This window comes from Microtus pennsylvanicus, chromosome X (assembly GCF_037038515.1).
Source record: "Microtus pennsylvanicus isolate mMicPen1 chromosome X, mMicPen1.hap1, whole genome shotgun sequence".
In the NCBI taxonomy this organism is placed as follows: Eukaryota; Metazoa; Chordata; class Mammalia; order Rodentia; family Cricetidae; genus Microtus; species Microtus pennsylvanicus.
In genome coordinates this window covers 120,128,641-120,149,260 of record NC_134601.1, presented here as the reverse complement: position 1 = coordinate 120,149,260, position 20,620 = coordinate 120,128,641, and the positions used below count along the sequence as shown (strand labels likewise).

At 41.5% G+C, this 20,620-nt stretch overlaps 1 protein-coding gene across 2 annotated transcripts in view; it reads left to right on the top strand.

Annotated features, from left to right (window-relative positions):
• Nucleotides 1-20,620, top strand: part of Bmx (BMX non-receptor tyrosine kinase) — a 62,563-nt gene that overhangs the window by 28,809 nt on the left and 13,134 nt on the right. Inside the window, exons 8-14 of one of the 2 annotated variants that reach the window (XM_075957047.1) lie at nucleotides 2,587-2,643; nucleotides 5,299-5,370; nucleotides 6,274-6,327; nucleotides 11,555-11,609; nucleotides 13,781-13,860; nucleotides 16,981-17,108; nucleotides 20,130-20,204. In XM_075957047.1, the coding sequence (XP_075813162.1) occupies nucleotides 2,587-2,643; nucleotides 5,299-5,370; nucleotides 6,274-6,327; nucleotides 11,555-11,609; nucleotides 13,781-13,860; nucleotides 16,981-17,108; nucleotides 20,130-20,204 (521 nt within the window). The remainder of the gene's footprint in view (nucleotides 1-2,586; nucleotides 2,644-5,298; nucleotides 5,371-6,273; nucleotides 6,328-11,554; nucleotides 11,610-13,780; nucleotides 13,861-16,980; nucleotides 17,109-20,129; nucleotides 20,205-20,620) is intronic. The other variant, XM_075957048.1, reaches the window with a different exon arrangement.

Here is a 20,620-nt window from a genome sequence, read left to right as displayed (position 1 = left end):
TACTGAAGAACCAGGCAGGGAATACCTCAGTAAAGATGGTGGAACTTGGTCACCTGACCTGGCTCTCAGTTAAGATGGCAGTGAAGTCACCTGACCTCAGTTAAAATGGTGGTAAGGACACCTGACCTCAGTCAAAATGTCAGCAGCTACATGTTGTATGAAGAGAGACCTAGAGGTGTGATTCACTCTGTTGCTGAGCTGCCATGCTACAAGCTGCAGCAGGGAATAAAAGACTGGAATTGAAAACAGCTGCCTCATGGATCTGACCAATCTTTTTGGCAGCAGTAGCGATGGCAGAGACAGTGTGAGGAAAAGTGGAGCTATTGAGACACTGGTAGAATGAGGGTTTATACCATAGCTGAAAGCGTGAAAACCTGTGAAAACAGTGAACAAACACAGCAGGGCCTATAGAGGGACATCTCCTCTCTATAGGCAGGGTGGTAAAGCCTGACTGACTCCAGTCCTGGCAACAAGGAAGCCAGAGAGGATGGAGGCTGCTCCAAATGGTCTCTCGTAGTGGGAACAACTGATGAGAGGTCCAAGAAAAAAAAAGAAAAGAAAAAGAAAGAAGAAAGAAAAATCCGAGGGACCCTGGGTCCCTGGGCCCCTAGCTGAATGTATCACACAGCGTGTGCAGGGCTAGCATGGGAGGACTGACCCTGGGTCATCTGGTCATGTTTTATAGCTATGGAATGCAGCAAAGGGCTCAATCGTAGCTGTGAAGACTGTGGTTGGGGACTGGAAGGGGAAAACTCACCACTGAAGCTGCTGGTGTGCATAGAGGTCAGCATTCAGGCAAATGGAACATGTGATTATTGTGGAAAAAAATACACAGTTCTGGATCCTGACCCTGGGAGAGGGGCAGGAGAGCCTTCTGCATCTCAGGCAGCACCAATGTAATGGTTTAAGTAAAATGCTGCAGGTTCCCCAAGGGGTACAGTGGGCAGCAGGCCATGAGACCATATCACAGGTCCCTAAGTGGTTGCAGGCAGCAGGCAGCAGATCCTAAGACCATGCTGCAGTTCCAGAGTGGTGGCAGGCAGCAGGCATGAGACCACGGCAAACCCCGAAGGCAGCCAGGTCCCAGGCAGGGAGTCCCTGAGTGGCCCCCAGGCCATGAGGGCCAGCAGTTCCTAGGCATGGATGATCTGCATGGTGGGTGAGAACTGAGATAGGTAGGCACACCATGCAGAGGAAGTAGGTATTTATTTAGTGGGTTATGGAGGAGTAAGGGAAAAGGGGAGAAGGGAGATGGGGGAAGAGCAGAGAGAGACAGAGACAGAGAGAGACAGACAGAGACAGAGAGAGACAGAGAGAGAGTAAGAGAGAGATACACACACACACAGAGAGAGAGAGAGAGAGAGAGAGAGAGAGAGAGAGAGAGAGAGAGGTGGGAAGAGGAGAGGAGAGGAGAGGAGCCATACAGCAGCTACCTCTTTGGGAGAGAGACCCACAGGGAGGAGTCAGACTGCAGGCAGGAAGGAAGATCTGGTAGACAGGGGAGGGAATGGATGGGGTTTGTCTCTCAAAGAGACAGGACAGACCATTACAAGTGCTAAACACAGAATCTGTAAAATGCCTCTCTTATACAAAAGAGTGAGTTTCAAGTGGGCTTACTTAGTCCTTTCAAGTTTTCAACCCAATGATGCTATCCAAACTCAGAACTGAAAGCACATTGAAGGCAATAATATATAAACTGATAAAAAGTGAATGTATCTTTGGGGTCTGTGCCACAGTTGATACTCAATAAATGTTTAACTGAATGGCAATCGGATCATGCAGGAAGAGACAAGTGTTATCCCTTCTGTTGTAAACCGGTGGGAGAGGTAACTTGGCGGACTAAGGGGCCACACAGCAGGGGAGAACCCACAAAAAGTGAGGGACAGACTCACCATACAGGCAGAGCAGAGTTTACATGGGAGTTTTATTAATATAAGAGAGTGGAGAGAGGGAAGAGTGGAAGAGCAAAAGATTAATACAAAAAAAAAAAAACAGAGGAAAAAAAAAGAAGCAAGGACCAGCCTGCCTCTTCAGAAGAGCAGCAGAAAAAGAGAGCAGAAATGGGCAGAGCTTGTCTTTTTGTTTTGTTTTTGTTTTTTTGTTTTTTGTTTGGTTTTGTTTTTCGAGACAGGGTTTCTCCATGTAACCGTCCTAACTGTCTTGGAACTAGTTCTTGTAGACCAGGCTGGCCTTGAACTCACAGAGATCCGCCTGCCTCTGCCTCCCAAGTGCTGGGCAGAGCTTGTCTCTTAAAGGGACCTTTTGCACCCGCATACAGACAATGTAGTGAGGTAGCAGCCATAGGCCCCTGGGCTGACCAGGGCACTGCCAGGGTGCATCCTGCCAGGTGACAGGGGCCAGCATAATTTTTGGATCCTAATACCTTCCTTCTTTGCTGTCTCAGACTTCAGCCCCCACCACACTGTCCACTGTCTGTCATTCTGGCAGATGTCAGTTTCCCTGCAGAGTGCTACTGACGTCTGTCTCTACGCAGAGAAAATGCAGAGCATCTCTCTGACTTGTCATTTATCTTCTCTTGTGCTCGTATTCCTTGACTCTTCTCACACTCATTGTTTTTACTTAAAGCAAATGCCTCACTGTACCAATGATGCAGCCACAGGGCCATGTGGAACCTGAAAGAATGTAAGTACTATTCCACTGGATTTAAATGTCTTTAAATATCATCACGGTCCTTTTCACTCTCGGATGCAACTAGTTTCCAAGTACAGTGTCTATACCTGATTACTGAGGAAAGGGCTGCATTTGTTCGACTGCTGCCCAGTGCTCTTAGAGATCTGGACTAGCAAGATGCTCTGTGCCTGAGCATTTGAGTTCCATCAGGTCACCTCTGATGTTTCAAGTTCAATCCCAGGTCTCACATGGTAGAAGCAGAGAACTGGTTCCTTTAAGTTGTTGCAAGTTGGTCCTCTCTCCTCTCTCTCTCTCTCTCTCTCTCTCTCTCTCTCTCTCTCTCTCTCACACACACACACACACACACACACACACACACACACACACACACACACAATAAAAGCACAGGAAATGGCTAAATAGCTTTGCCTTTTTCAATGAGAGTTTCTTACAGAGAGGGAAGGCAAAAGGCTCTTTTGGGGGGCAATACTGGTTGAGCAGGTGGGGAGGAAGCATTTTAGGATTTGAGGGCATTTAGAATTCTTTAGACATTTCTTGAAACAAAGCCAGAGGACTGTTTCCTAGCCAAAGTACTTTGTCCCTGTGAACTGTAGTTTAGAAAAAGAGGTGGGTCATGAAGGCAAACAGGAAATGGGTTCTAAATTCCCAGACAAAGCAACCCTTGGATTTTAGGAGGAGGTAGACCCTTCTTCATGCTCTTAACACCCAGAACGAATGAGATAAAATGATGGGTGGCAAAGGACTATGCAAATCTTGCTGCTCCATCTGTGTCCAGATGAATCACAAGTTCAAGACTTTCAGCTCTAATCAACAGAGAGGAAAATAACATGCTTAAACATACATAAAGGAGAGAGTGCTCATGCATGCGCAAGAAAAGCAGCGCAAGTCAAGCCGGGTGATCTCCTGATTCAGGTTTCCTGCTGTGTGGGGCCCTTAGATCATCTTTAGCAGTTCTCCTTTGTTCTGAAAGGAGCAAAATGTCAAGGTCAAATAGTGAAGACCTATCTCAAACAAATCACGCTGTCACTTAACATTCGCTAATCGTACATTTATTAATGCACTGTCAACACAAAAGAAATCACAACTGTCACGGGGCAGAAGAATTTGGTTTGGAATCATATATGAGTGCCCATGGCCCAGGGACACAAATTGAAGTCACTCCAAATTCAATGTTCTAATGACAGCAATTTCATTTGTTTTGTTCAAATGTTGTTCATTTGTTTGTTTTGCTATTTTGTTGTTTCTTTGAGACAGAGTTTCTCTGTGTAACAGCCATGACTGTTCTGGAACTTGCTCTGTAGACCAGGCTGGCCTCAAACTCACAGAGATCCACCTGCCTCTGTCTCCCAAGAGCTGGGATTAAAGGCATGCAACACTAACCTGACTCGTGAGGTTCTTTTTAGAAACAGAACAAAGAACATCAAAAAGCAGAAAGCTTTTCAAATGCATAGGTGGAAACATCAGAGATAGGGGAAATATAATAAAGGGGGGCTATGTTACAGGCCTCAGATATTACTGTTAATCCCACCAGTGGAGAATAAGACCACTACCACAGTTAAAAGCCAAATTTGAAGCAAACTTTAACTAAATACTGGTCAGGTTGATGGACTCTCTGGCCAGGTCCATCTCTCAGTTCCCAGAAAATGGCCACGACTCACACCTTGTAGAGGCTTAAAAAGGCAGCCCCACAAGGGGCCCATCAGTTCCAATCAGAGGCGAGCATATATCCGGACGTATGTCCTGCCTACTCTCTTCCTCCCCCCCCCCCCATCTACATCCAATCAGGAGCAAGCATACATTCTGATGTATTTCCTGCCCACATACCTCCCTCTTACATGTGATCAACCACATCCATTGCAGGTGTATGTGGGTCAAAGAAAGTTGCTTAAGGGAGAGAAAACATAAATAGCCCCCAGCATTTAATTTTGGTTCTCACATTACCTAATGACAATTTAGCTCTAGGGGTTGTGGAAGCTAGTGGTTATTAGGTCTCAAAGAAATCCATGACCAAATGGCTGAGGTGCCTATTAACATATCAAAGCAGACAGCAGCTGCTGCCTAGTCTCCCAGCATTACTCAGTACCTGTGGCTCCTCCCAACACTTCTCACCCTGGTCCCCATCCCAGATCTCTCCCTTCCAAGGAGAAGCTTCTACTTCCCTTCCCTTCATCCAGCTTCTCTTTCTTACATAATGCAGCCAGTTGTCATTTTTGGGTACACCTCTCTTGGGTGGCCACTCATCTCTTGCTCTTCTTCCCCCTCTCTCCTCTCATGGTCTGGCTTAGTCTGCCGGCCATGTTCAGCCCGGACTCTTCCCTCTGCCTGCTTTCTCCCTTATAACTACAATGAAAATCTTCTCCAGACTTCAGGAATAGTCATGTCCTCCTCATTTTATTTCAGTTTTTCAGTGATCGGTTAAGTAAATACATTGCAAAAGGTTTGCCTGTCAGTCACAAGGATGTTTGGCCATACACACCTGAGACAGCTAAATCAAAATTAGGTTCTGAGCCTGCAGCATCCCAATCTCTCCACAATTACCAATGTTCTGATCTGTTAACGAGCCTTTGCAGCAGGGTCAGTAGAAGAGCTGGCTGCTTTCCAGGAACTTCCCCATTCACCATAGTAACCACCTCTCTTTGTCTGCAGTGAGGAAGATGCTGCCAGCAGTCACCACGAGGAAAGAAATATTGTATATCACAACACCTCAAAGATGTCCTGGTAAATCCCGTCTAGATACTACTTTATCCTCAGATTTTACTTCTATTTACAGAAAAACTAACCAAATTTAAAATAAGTATGCAATGAGGCTTTATATACAAAGTAAATATAATCCAAAAAAAATGTCCATGTAGTTTGCCTCTGAATTTGTAGGTGGGTCTCATTGAGGGTTTGTTGGTTCCAGTTGCCCTCACACTGATTGTTCCTACTGATCACTCATTATGTACTCTGGTATTATGGTACACTGGCTCAGGCATCTCTAACAAGAGAAAAGGCAATGCCAAATAAATGATTCTTCCCTAAGAATAGCTCCATGCACATAGCTAAAATTTTAAAAGATTATTCCGTTTTCTTTTTTCTTTTTATGGGTACGAGTGTTTTGGCTGCATGTAAGTGCATCATATATGTGTAGTGTCTACAAAGGTCAGACGAGGACATTGGATCCCTGAGAATTGGAGTTATAAGTAGCTGTGAGCTACCACGTGGGTGCTGGGAACTGAACCAAAGCCTCTGTAAGAGTAGGAAGTGCTCTTCATCACTGAGCCACTCCAGGCATAGCACCAACTTTTTCAAACTTTATACTGTAGACATTTTTGAAGGATTCTTCATGTGTTTCATAATGTTGCTCTTCTGAAAGAATTTACATAACCTGAGTTCCTAGACGCCACTTTTGTGAAAGAGCCATTCTCTTACTGCACTAGGCATAGACTCAGTTTGTGAATGACTTGCCTTTTCATTTTGCTGATAGGTTTCCCAAGTGCAGAGAGGACACTTAGCAGAAACTTCCTTTTGTATATGTGGATAAAATAGTAAGAGTTTTGCCATGGCTGTACCAGGAGCTTGGATTGTTTCTTGGTTGACTTGTCTGTTTGACATTCATGTTGTTTCTGGACTCTTCTTAAGGGGATTCCCTGAGTCAAGTTCATCTGAAGAGGAGGAAAATCTGGATGATTATGAGTGAGTGTTCAAAGTCTTATACGTGCTTCTAAAAGTAGGATTAGACCTTTTTGCTTGATGCCTGTACAGCATTAACAGATTGCTCAGCATTTCGCAGCAGGCTGTATTGACATGGGTAAATTCGTGTGAGGCTCTGAGCCATTTTTCTAAACAGCAAGTGGCAATGAACTTGGCTATCAATTATCAATAAAAAGATATTTCCCCTAGTCTGGACCATCTAACTCTGCTGCATATATATTCATTAGCTTTATCACATGCTCAGTGTTTTCATTCCATAGATAAAGAATACAATGTTTCTGCTCATTCTTTACCTGGTGGAGCCCTCTAATCCAGGGACTGTTGAGGCACTTGTGTGACGCACTGATGGCTACCCAGCGTGCAGCATTTCTGTTTACAGAGTCCTGTTCACGGAGTGGCCTTATTATTTCACATCCAAGTTGAGATTCCTGACAGACAGACACATTCCAATAGATGTATGGCGTAAATTGATCTGGGAAAATAAGAATAAATGGTCACCCTAATTGTGTCCTTCGGTAGGCCTAAGGGCCATTAATGTTCTTTCCAAAATTCAGGGTTTCCTGTCATTCTATAAATGTTGACATTATTGTCTCCTAGACTTAAAGATTTGTGTTAAAGAAAGATGAGAATAATATAGCATATTGTATTTTGCACACACTCAATATTAAAAGGACTTTAGTAAGTTTTAGAATTCATATGGACTCTCAGATTCTGCATGCTTATGTTCTCTTTTGAGTGAAAGCAATTATTAGTTACATGTAAAGTGAGAGATTTTACAACAGACCTGTATGTTTCCTCCAATCTACTCTAGTTCAAGCATGCCTGTCACGTTAGGGAAGGTGTGATATGTCCTCCATTCCTTCGTGTTACTATTTCTTTCCCACATTCCAGCCTTCTCTTAGTAGTTCATTTTAGCTATGAACTCTATGTCAACCGGGAAGAGAGAACATCAATTGAAGAATTGCCTCCATTGGAGTGGCCTGTGGGCATATCTGTGGGGCATTTTCTTGATTGATGATTGACAAGTGGGAGGGTCCATCCCAGCCCAGTGCCACCCCTTTCTTGGCTCTGAATGCTGCAAGAAAGCAGAAAGCCATGGAAAGCAAGCCAGTAAGCAGTGTTTCTCTGTGATTTCTGCTTCGATTCCTGTCTCCAAGAAGAGAGCAAGTATTTAAAGTGTCAAGCTGTAGTCTTTAGCACTCATGTAAATTGAAGCTCTACAAGATTTTCTCTACTGTTAAAATGATCTTAGAGATTTACACATTGTGGAAATTACCATTAAAACCCCATCTTCTGCAAAAAAAAAACCAAAAACAAAACAACAACAACAACAAAAAACAACCAAAGCCCTCTGAAAAGGAACTCAAGACTTACAGGACTATAGGACCCCACATCTTACTTGACACCCCCTGATTCCTATCCTGACAGGGCCACTGTCACTGGATCATTTGTCTTGCAGTCATAATTCCATGAGCAATTCTACTTCGTTCACATAAAGATGGAAGCTCTGGAATACAGACGGAAAATCATGCTAGGGCGGGAGCTGGACCCCTGCTCTTTTCACGTAGAATACTAAATTTTTAAAAATAAGCAGAACTGAGGTTCAACAAAATAATGGCCCAGGTAACAAGTCTATTGGTGTGAAGCTTTAGGAAGATGTCTGTCCTGGATTGTTTTCCGTTGTTGTGACGATGAAACACTGACCGAAAGCAACTTAAGGGAGGAAAGGATTTATCTGACTTATGCCTATAGGTAACATTCTGTCACTGCACAAATCAGGGCAGGAACTCCAGCGGGGATTTGAAGGCAGGACTGCTTGCTACATGACCCCCAACCAGGGAATGTACAGTCAAGAAAGCAAAGCAGAAAGGATGGAAAAATTCTGCTTGGTGGCAGGCTTACAGGGTCATGCTTAGCTAGCATTCTTATATGGCCCAGTACCACATGACCAGGAAATGGTGCCACTCAGTAGGCTCAACTTTCCTATATCAGTTAGCAAGTAGGACAATCCCCACATGTGTGTTCATAGGAAGCCTGGTCTGAGCCATCATTCAACTGAGACTCCCTTCGCAGGTAACTCTAAGCTATGCTAAGGCTACCTAGGACAATGTAGTATATATGCCTTCTCGCCTCTCATGTCCAAGTCTGTATATCTATACCTGAGCCTTTCATCAATCCACCTGGAGGTATATAGCCCAGAGAAGGACTTTTAAAACTCTTTTGCTCACAAGTCCTTTTTTTTTTACCAGAAAAAGTTTTATGACCCTCCCCCCAAGTATATAGACTTATAAAATAAGTATAGAAACCAAACTTTTACTGTAATAAATCACAAAGAATTTTGTTTAAAACCATTCTTTGATATACCTATAACTTGGCCATTTATTATAGATGAAAGAAAATTTGCTTGCTTATATTACAAAAGGAAGTAGACCTTGGTTGAATATCAGATAGTGAAGAAAGAGCATCGTCAATGTTTTACTGAGATATTTAAAAAATATTTTTATATTATATTTCTATGGATGTTTTACCTGCATGCATATGCACCACTTACCTGCCTACCACCTAAGAAAGTGGAAAGTCTGCTCTAATGCTAAACCAAAATTCATTGAATATTTTTTCAAATGAAACTCCAGTAAACAGCTCAAACGGCAACTGTTAGGAGGAAACATTTTAATAAAAAACAATGCAAAGTTATACCAGTTTTGCTAGAGAGATGGCTGAGCACTTAAGAGCACTGGCTGCTCTTCCAGAGGTCCTGAGTTTAATTCCCAGAACCCACGTGGTGGCTCACAGCCATCTATAATAGGATAAGATGCCGTCTTCTGGCCTGCAGGTATACACATGCAAGGCACTGTACATGAAATACAAATAAATAAAAACTTTCAGAAGGTATGCCAATTTGATACTTACATGCTGAGGAGATTGAATCTTTGTTTCAAAGGTTGAATCTTTGTTTTCAGTAGTTAAACCATTATGTTTCCATGAGAGCAGGAAACTTTGCACAGATAGCTCAAATGCTGTGGTCCATAAAGCACAGGGCCTTGCCTCTGAGCCACGCTATTTCAGACAGCGTTTATTGGCGGTGTGTGTGATGAGGTGCCCACTACAATGTGTGCGTATTACGTGTTCAGAACAAGAATGCAGTGAAGGCGTGGCATGCAATACAGGGGAGCACTGCCAGAAATACCTATTCTTTGCACCTTTAGTTTTAAATGAATTTGTACTTGCTACTCTTTCAGGAACCTTTTACCATCACCATTTTTGGTGACCCCCTCACATTCAGTTATCCAATCTTATGTGGGCATCCCAATCCCCGTTTTAAGGATCTGGGTTCTATATCACGTTTTCTAAATGACCTTCTGATTAGCTGTTCTTACACTGAAATGTGGATTAAAAAGAAAACTATCACGAATACCTCAAGTGTTAATTATACAACATGTATAAGGGTAGAGTTGAATAGGCTGCTCCAGATCAGCCCTGTGATCGCTAATCTTGGTTGCCAATTTGATACACCTGGGAAGAGAGACCCTCATCTGAGAAATTGCCCTCTGGCTAGCATTTTCTTTTCCGTCTTTCCTTCTTTCCTTCCTTCCTTCTTTCCTTCCTTTTTTCCTTCCTTCCTTCCTTTGGTTTTTCAAGACAAGGTTTCTCTGTATAACAGTCCTGGATGTCCTGGAACTCCCTTTGTAGACCAGATTGGCCATGAACTCACTGAGATCCACCTGCCTCTTCCTCACAAGTGCTGGGATTAAAGGCTCGTGCCGCCGCCACCTGGCATAGCTGTCATTTTCTCAATTGCTATTAAGAAGGAGAGCCAGTACACTGTGGACTGTACCATCCCTAGGCAAGTGGGTCTAAGTCATATAAAAAAGTTAGCTGATTACTTGGTACTCAGGAGGCAGAGGCAAGACCAGCCTGGTCTACAAAGTGAGTTCCAGGACAGCCAGGGCTACACAGAGAAACCTGGTCTCAGAAAACCACAAAAAAAGTTAGCTGAGCAAGGCAGCAGAAGCCAGCCGGTAAGCGGTGCTCCTCCACTGGCTTTTGCTCCAAGGATCTTCCTTGAGGTCCTGCATTGGTTTCCTTCAGTGATGGACTGTAACCTGAAAACTGAAACAAACCATTTTCCCATTTTCTCCCCAACTTCCTTTTGGTCATCGTGCTTCTCACAACAAAACAGGATAGCCTAATTTTACAGATGGAAAAGTCTATGGTCAAAAGTGCTAAGAGGCTTGTTTAAAATCAACTATACACGAGGCAGTTCTTTCTAGAACTCAGACCTCCAAACTGGCTGGTCTAAGAATCTCTCCACTTTATTGAACTCTTCAGCTGCTATTATTTCCTGCTTCCATGAATACAGATACCATATAAAATACCAGTTCCCATTCACTGGGAAGATTGCTTTTCCCTCACGAGCCTTCGTGTCTGCATTCACTCTTCTGCGCTTCTTCCATCTTCAGGGGTTACTCTAGCCAGCTCCTCCAGGTTTCCCAAACCCATGTGCCATTGTACCTCATCCCCTACTTATTCCCGTATGTGACACTTTAGCTCAAGCCAGAGAGCCACACACAGAGTTAACCTCACACGAGACAAAATTTTTTTATTGAGCTTCACATAGAAAATAAGACATGATGTTCTTGGCTCATTAATTACAAGAGCAAAGGTTATTTATTTTTTTAAAGAAAAAGAACTCTACTTGGCTTTCCCACATATCTTTGCCTCTTGTCTGGACATCATCTTAGATGTTTATCTCTTCCTGCTCTGAAGAAAAATATTTTAAAGCATTTGCTTTGAAAATAGTTGATATAAAATGTGCTTCTATTGGGTTATTAAAATAAGATAATGGTGTTGAAAGACAAGAGTGCTTATCACTGGCCACCCTGACTTTCCCATTGGATCATCATTGATCTAATTAATCTCTGGTCCTCCATTCAAAATAGTGGAATGTAGGCTAACTAGAAGTCACCTAGGAGGCTTATAGTAGCCTATTCACAATTTAATATAGTGCAGGCCTCATCCCAGAAGTAGACTGCACGATGGAGACTAAGAAGCTGGGTTTTGAAAATATCCTCAGGTTATGCTCGCTGCCCAATAGTTAGGTTTGAATATCTGTAATATGGGCTGATGCCTCACTGTGCAGACTCAAAAGTTGAGGGACAGTTGTATAATTGAAAAATTATCAATTCTCAAATCCAGAATTCTTTTGCAGCTGGTTTGCTGGGAATATCTCCAGGTCACAATCTGAGCAATTACTGAGACAAAAGGTAAATTGTTCTTCTTTTTCCTCAGTGTGTGTGTGTGTGTGTGTGTGTATGTGCATTCCTACCACTAGGCTACACCTTCAACCCAAGAATATCTGTCTCTGACTGGGCCCGGGGTGAATGCATTTTTCTGAAAAACATTATAGTTAGTGTTGCAACTCATCATGGTGTCGATTGTCCACCCTTTGCGTTACGAGGGTCTCCTGTCACCTTACCTATTGCTGTATAATAAACTACCTCAAGTTGTAGGTGGCACTCTAGTCGCTGAGTGGCTTACTGTCCCTCTGCCATGTACTCAATAATCTTTTCTTTAAAAATAAACCACTGCAACACTTAGTGGCTTCAAACAAGATTCTGGATTTCTCGCAGTTGTGCACGGCAGCTGAGCCAGTTCCATGTCTTGCTGATGGATGGCTGAGGGTGGGTAGTTGAGAATGCCAACCAGAGTGCCACAGTCCTTCCTTTCACAGCCTCTCCAGTCTCTGTTTGGATTCTCTTCACAGAATAGAAAACCCTCCAAAAGGATAAACTCAGCCATGAAGTACTTAGGGACTCTCTGCTTTGGCAGCATTGGCTACTGTCCCATTGGCTATAGCAAGTCACGTGATCCATTCCAAAGTCAAGGTGGGAGGAGATTATCACAGAGTCACAAATAGGAGAGATGATTTCACTTTTCAGGACTGCAGGTGGAACCCATATGCTAGCATATGCTAGGCATGCTGTTTTTGTTCCTTACTATTGCTGTAAAGGGACACCATGACCAAGGCAACTAAACAAGAGAAAGAAGAAGTTTATTAGGGTCTTGCTTACAGTTCCTGAGGGTTAATCCATGACCATCTTGGTGGAGAACATGGCAGCAGGCAGGCAGGCATGATACTGGAACAGTAGCCGAGAGCTTACATGTTAAGACAATGACCATGAGACCGAGAGCCAACTCGAATGATGTGGACTTTTAAAACCTCACCCCCACCACCCCAAGTGACACAGCTCCCCCAACAAGACCATATTTCCTAATGCTTCCCAAACAGTCCATCACCTCAAAACCAAGCATTCAAATATTTGAGCCAATGGGGAGCAATCGCATTCAAAATAACACACATGCCCTCTACTACTGAGCTATACACCCTAAGTCCAAAGAAATGATTTAATGTGGATTGTTGATGTGATTATTTTCCTCAGCTGGTCTTTATTGCTCATTAGCACCTAAACCCGAGCATAGCAGATGTGATATGGAATTAATTTACTTGATTTTATTGCTAATTGGTAGGAACGTGCCTATAGGAAATTCTTTTCATCTATGAAATTGGTACTTTGGTAGAGTTCAGCCTAATAAAATACTAAATACACAAATTACATTCTGAGACGTTCTTAACAGAATGTGATAGATTACTTGGCAAATTGTTATATCCATGGTTTATTGTGCTTCTTATGAACTTGGCCCTAGTTAAAATTGGAACAAACCTTGCAAAAGACAAAGGGTAGAACTTCAGCAAAGCATCTATTCTTTGTTGCTAATTTTCTCAAACATTTCCGGAATGTGATTATAGTGGTGTGTGTGTGTGTTCACAAATTTTATTTCTCAAACAGGAAAATGTTAAGCTTCCATAAGTATAAAATAAAACAAAACTTTTAGAGAGTTGCCAATTATCTAGAGAAGAAGTGTTCACACAGGATGGATCTGTAAAGACAATGACTTGGACCCAGGCGGTGGTGGCACATGCCTTTAATCCCAGCACTCAGGAGGCAGAGGCAGGAGGATCTCTGTGAGTATGAGACCAGCCTGGTCTATAGAGCTAGTTCCAGGACAGCCAGGACTACACAGAGAAAAGCCCTGTCTAAAAAAAAAAAGAAAAGAAAAGAAAAAGATACGGACTTGGGTGAGGATAAAATTCTACGCTCCAGCACTTTGCTTAGCAAAGGTGGGGTCCTGAGTTCCATCCCATGTCCCAAAAAAGAAAGAGGAAGGGAGGAAGAGAGGGCGGGAAAGAGGTAAAGGGGAAAGAATTGATTGAGAAAAGGAAGAAAGCTAAGCTGAGGGACAGCCCGTCTGTGTCAACTCTTGGGTAACCTGTTCCTTTGGTGGCATTTAAAGTGGATGGAAAGTATTTTTTTTTTCCTTACTGCCTACATAAAAATCACTTTCAAAAATAACGAAAATGACTTGTCCTTTTCAGGGAAAAGAAGGAGCCTTTATGGTTAGAAATTCCAGCCAGGCGGGAATGTACACCGTGTCCTTATTTAGTAAGGCTGTGAAGTAAGTACAATGTAGGTTTATGTCTTTTAGCATCCTTGTGACTGTTGTTCGAAAACGGTGACCACTTAGACATATTTTGAGATATGACACCACTCTTGAACTTCAGAATTTGGGATCAAAGTATTTGCATTGAATCTAGCCATTAGCTATTGCCTTTTTACCCTGTACTTGCAAACAGCCGTGCTCTGAGTGGCCCTCTCCTGTCCACTCCAGACGATGTGAACTCAACACACCTCCGTACACATTAATTGAAACAGCAGCCTGAGTTCCTTGGCCCAAGCAGAGCACTTCTAAATAAAAAAAAACAAACTTGGCTGCTGAGCTGAGAAGCTCGCCCCAGTGCCCAGTTCTCAGTAAGCCTTTTCCGTGGGTTGAATCCTATGCTTTGCCGCATTCTCCGAGTAGCTTCCCTCTCACTGTGGCCCTTTGAGGGTGAGAGTTCTAGGTCAAAGTCAGCTGCCTTGGCATTTCAGGCCTTTATGATGTTGAGCGATTTTCTTCACCGCTTTGGGCCTGAACTTCCTCATGTGGAAGGGATTCGTCATAGTGATTTTTAATGCATTCAAAGCAAGAAGGCGGCGTTAAATGAAACAGCAATGGTCGCTGCAAAGTAGGCCTGTGACCAGGTACACATAATTAAAATTACTTCCCACATTCACACCTACAGTGTCCATCAAACAGGAAGCCACAGTATTTAAATTCACCCACCTAACAATGACTTTGAGGTGGCCAAACGTAGACCAGAATCTTTAATTAAAGTGATACAATTTCGTATAGCTTAGTAGCCATAGTTCAGTGACTTTGGATTGCCACGTGAGGGCTTGCGATCTAATTACTAGCGACTTGAATGTCTTTTAATGTTTTAACAGTGCTAGTAAATATGTATGGGTTTACCTTTTTAAGAACGATTTTGATGTTCACTGAATGAAATAATGCACATATTAGATTAGGATACTGTCTGGCACATAGTAACACCCAATTAAGAAGCAGTTACTGTTTCTGGTGTTGTTGAAAAAGTACTTTAGCTTCCGCTTTCATTGCCTGACAAGCCTCAGGTGTGTAAGACTTTTGAGAGCCGCCTACTAAAGTCATCGTCAGCAGAAACCCCCTTCAGAAGTTGGTTTTCTTGAGACAGAGCCTCACTACGTAGCCTCCAACTCTTGAGCCTCCCACCTTTGTCTCCCCAGGGCTGGGATTATAGCACGCATCTTCCAGAGTTTTTAAGTCACTTTCTCAAGGGCCAGTACCTCTTTTAGTTCTGGTAAAGCCCCTCAGTAGTAAACAAGAAAACTGTTTTTATTTGTCCCTTCATGCGTGAGGAGATTGGGGTTCAAAGGGAGCTCTAAAATTACAGTCTGTGAAACTGAATAAGCACCCAAACTGAAGGTAGACCGCCAACAAACAAATAACCAAGCCATATTTCCTTATAATATATGTGTCTGGGAAACATTCAGTGTTTTGGCGATGGGGTCAGACCAATGCTTAGTTGATTTGGACCATTTAAAAGAAATATTTCTTAACAGTTAGATTGAATGGCTTGTGTCGACGTGTGCCCCATCCCCCAGAGTGTACGTATGTACTTGTAATAGATGATGATGAAGGTATTTTATTTTGAGATTTGTTTTACAGCATACCTACATCCAACTTGAAATAATAGAGTATATCTTGAATGATCTTACATTGTTTGCCAATACCAGAATCCATGTATCTAATAAGCATATATACTATATTTTACATGGTCACTGGCTGAAACAAATCCAATAACTAGAGAACATTCTGTTCACTTAGTGTCAAAACAGCTGTGGCCCTCTGGCTAGAGCCAAATGCAATGTCAAATGTCTTCCCTTTCAAGCTTCATTCCCCCAGATTCATTTTTTGAAGCTGATCCAGCAGAAAATTATCAAATAGATAAGGAATTAAATGAAAGCAATAGCCTTTTTAAAAAGTAGTTTTGTAGGTATATCCATTTGGACTGGGAAAGCAAAACTCTTTCATGAAATGTCATCAGCTTATACTAACACCAAAAGCAGGTCAGTCATTTGCAGCAAAGGGAAATACCCTCTCTTCTCCTTTTTTTTTTAAATTGTAGTTTTTAACTTGGTTTGTATTACAATAAGAACAATTCATTCATTGATAAATTTGTTCTTGAGTGGCAAGTATAGCACAGACACGCACACCATAATCTCATCCGACCTTTATACAAACCAGAGGAGTTAGCAAGTGAGTATTAGAACTGGACTCTAAAATCTCAGACAGACATGTTATTCCTGGTTGGCCTGAGTTGTTGCACGTGAACTCATCCCAATATTCTAGAACTGGAGGAAAAGAAGAAAATGATTTACATGGAAAGCATGCGCAATGTAGTTATTGGATTATGGCACAACCTGGCACAGAGCAGACACCTGCTAAACTGATGGTAACAATAGTATTGTTGCTGCTGGGAACAAGGAGGCCTAGATGAGGGATTTAAGCATGTCTCCATGCTTTTCTTCCTGCATGCCCCACTCCCAAAGGAGCTCTAGGGTGATGATACCCACAACCTAATCACCTTCGCCCACACAGTTTTCTCCCCCATTATTATTGTAAAAGAGAATTAATGTTCTCACATGATCCTAAAGAAGTCCAAGGCTCTTAGCCATCAAAAACAGATTCTGTCAATTTTATTTTTATACTCACTAAGGAACAGTACATGAATTTTTACAAAAATATTATTATAATGAATTATTAAACTGTGCTACTGGAGACTCATGTATGGATGTTAGAGAAAAAAATTGTGCAAGTCCGTTCTCTCTTTCCACCACGTAGAACTGAACTCAGCTTGCTATGGTTGGCTACAGGTACCTTTCTTGGCTTGGCCAGGTTACTAGCACCTAAAGTTGAAATTTTACTGTGCATGAATTTTATATATGCGTAAAGGACACACCAAGTTCAGAGACGATCCCTTGGCCATCATTATTGCTTGTTAGGGATGCTTGCTGAGAAGCGGCAGATGTCGTCTGAATAAGTATCCCTGGTTTCCTGCTCCAACATTTGTCAATAGACTCAAAATAATTATGTGTTCATTAATTCATCCAAACCTTACTGTTTAAACCTTCTAACGTCGTCTTTCTTCCTTACTAGTGATAAAAAAGGAACTGTCAAACATTACCATGTGCATACTAATGCCGAGAATAAGCTCTACTTGGCCGAGAACTACTGCTTCGACTCCATCCCAAAGCTCATACACTATCACCAACACAACTCAGCAGGTAACTTAGTCCAGGTTTTCCTGGATGGGCCCTCACATATAAATGGCCGATTTTTGGATACCATCGATCGCCTTAATATTCTTGATTAATAGGATACCAAGAAATGAGGAGGAAATGTTGTCAATCACTGTCTGGTTCAATTTGTAGCTCACACCGCCTCAAATATAATATAATACACTCTATAAAACTAAAAGGAATGAAGTCAAATAAGCTGAATTACTTAAAATGAAAAATTCTTTTCCTTTAGATTTTTATCTATTTTTAATTATATGTATGTGCTGGGCAAATGAATGCAGTGCCCACAGAGGGCAGAAGCGGGCATCAGATCCCCTCGAGCTGTGGTTACAGATGGTTGTGAACCACCTGATGTGGGTGCTGGGAACCAAACTCAGGTTCCCTGAAAGAGCAGTGCAATGCTCTTAACCACTGAACCATCCTTCAGTGGTTAAATAAAACTTTATTTCTAGTTTTTTTTCCTAGCCCATAAAAACAATCTGATTATAAAATTCAAACATTAGAGAAATGTGCATCATTGGATGGGAATCTCTCCGCACAGGATGGTGTCAATGATGTTTTGTATATGGATACTAATATTTGTTATATAAGAATCACATGTTCATAAACATTATGCTTTACAGAGAAAAGATCAATATCCACATATTATTCAATTTGTTTTCTTTACTAACCCTGCCTTAAAGGACTTTCCATGCAAATATTCGTTTCTTACTGTGATCTTTTTAACAGCTACGTAGAATTCTATTACATTTTGCAGTAGCCCTCTGGTGATTAGCAGAGGATTATGTGTGATATTTTTGCATTTTAATGGATATTTTATTGCATAGCAATGCATGCATAGCTCTGTACATTTGCTTGGATGATTCTACTGCTTGTTTCTAAGACAAAGACTATGAACATTTAAAAATGAGAAATTGTCAAATGGTTTGCAGAAGTGCATGATCCTACTAGTAACAATGTTTTTCATATTCAACAACGTATGATATTGTTTTTTCTTTTAAAACTTTGCTGAAGTAATGAGTATCCCTGTTTTCTATAATAGTACCTCTGCAAAGGGATATTGTATATGTTGTGTACATGTTTCTCTGTGTGTGTGTATGACCATATATGCAGATTGTGTAAAAGCTTGAAGTATGTGGTGATTTGAATAAGAATGACCCCCGCAGGTTCATAGGTTTGAATGCTTGTTCATCAGGAGTGGTACTACTTGACAGAGATTAGTAGGTGTGGCCTTCTTGGATTAGGTGTGCCTGGTTGGAGGAAGTATATCACTGGGGGGTGGGCTTTGATGTTTCAAAAGCCTCTCTCTGCCTATGGATCAGAATGTAGCTGTGAGCTACTGCACCAGTGTCTGCCTGCATGTTGCCATGCTCCCCACAATGATAATAATGGACCGACCCTCTGAAACTGCAAAGGAGCCCCCAATTAAATGCTTTCTTTTGTAAGAGCTTCCTTGGTCACGGTGTCTCTTCACAGCAATAGAGCACTGACTAAGACAAGGTCTTGGTGCCTTCCTCGGTTACTCCCCACTTTATTCTTTGAGACAGGATCTCTCACTGAACCTTGAGCTCACCGATTAGCTAGACTGGCTGGCTAGCCGTTTCAAGGGATCTGTTTGTCTTCGCCTTCTCAGTGCCAGAATTAAAGATGTGCGCCATGGTGCCAGGTTTTTTTCATGGATACTGGGGATGTGAACGCAGGCGCTTATGCTTGAACAGCAAGTGTTTCACTAACTGAGCCATCTTCCAGGTCTCGAACAGTATCCATTACAGGCAGTGACTTGGTGAATTCCCAACAGTGGGGGAAATAAACTGTGGGCTTGGCGTCTGAGCACTGCCACCACTTGATTCCAATTCCTTTTGGCTCATGCTTGGATTTTTCTTTTTCTCAAATTTCTTCAATTGTTTATCGTAACCAGTAGCACTTTTGGGAAAGCTATTATACAAACAGTTATCTCTAAATGAACGATTGAACCTTAGAGGATACACAGGATATAAAAAGATATTAAAATGTTGATGTAACATTGGGTTTTCTTAATATCGTTTCATTAAATCCTCAGTGTGTTAGTGTATTTTATGGTAACACAATGGCTATTACAGCACTAGTTACACATATACATATTTCAAAAGCAGGTGTTAATTTCTAATTTGTTTATTTTTTATTAAATTATTTTATCACAAAGACATTACATTTCTAGTAGAAATCATAAGATATAAAATACTTTTAAAAATAATTATTATTTATCTTACCCAGAGGTTATATGTATATTTTTATATGTGTGCAAATATACATATATTTCTATACGCTTTTGCAAAATAAAAACTTACACTATGCATGCTGGTATCTTTATCCGCTGAGTAAAGGGATCATATTGAAAACATTTGGTGGACACTATTAAAAAGAAAACAATTATCTAAAGGAAGGAAGGAAAAAACACATATATGCTAGTTCCGATCAGGAAACCACCGTATGCTTAAAGCAATAATCATTCACTCTTTGGAGTGGTTTCTTTCAAGACACTATAAGCATGACAGCTTTAACTCAACTTTACCGTAGCTATATGTTGATGAAAATGGCTTGAGCATTTGACATAATTTAGAAATAGATTTAATTTTAGCATGGTTTGTTTTATATGTAAATATATGTTTCCTATTGAGATTTTAGTCTGATTTCTGTGCTATTTATATGCATATGTAAATGTAGAACTGGAAAAAGACAATTAAATATGAATGAGAAAAAAATTATACAAAAGATTACATCTAGCAACTAATCCCTATGGGATTTCATACAAAGTAACTGGCTCTTTTCGATTTTGCTTTGCATTAATTGACTTTGTTGAGTCAAGTGACTGAATACAAGAATCTGATGAAAATACTAAACATTGCTTCTCTTTCTGCATCACAACACCCCAAGTCCCACATTTTCAGCTTGTTGGGAGAGTGTGGAGTGATTCTGTGTAATATAATATGATGGTAACATGACATTATGCTGCTGATTCCATTGCAGGCATGATCACACGGCTCCGCCACCCAGTGTCAACCAAGGCCAACAAGGTCCCAATGTCTGTGGCTCTGGGAAGTGGTATGGACACACCTTTGAGCTCTTCAACTCCATTTCTCATCATTTGGGGTTCAAACACCTGTTATTCAAACCTGACTCATTATGGATGACAGGAAGAATTCCCTGCTCAGACTGCACCAGGGAGAAATTTAGTCTAATTTATTTCATTCATTTATTTTTTTGAAACCGGCTATCCACAACTAACTCTGTGATCTTCCCAGCTTTAGCAAAAATAACTCTCAAATGTTTATTCTTACCAGACATTGCCATTCATCCCCAGCACCTCTTACCTGCCTTTCCTTTTTCTTGACTTCTATGTCTACTCTTATTTGGAGCTCATTATCTGTAGAGTAATAACATCCGCCTTGATCACAGTTTAATTTGTTTTATATGAAAAATTTAAAAGTAGTTTACCAACCTAAGAACATTAAGCACAT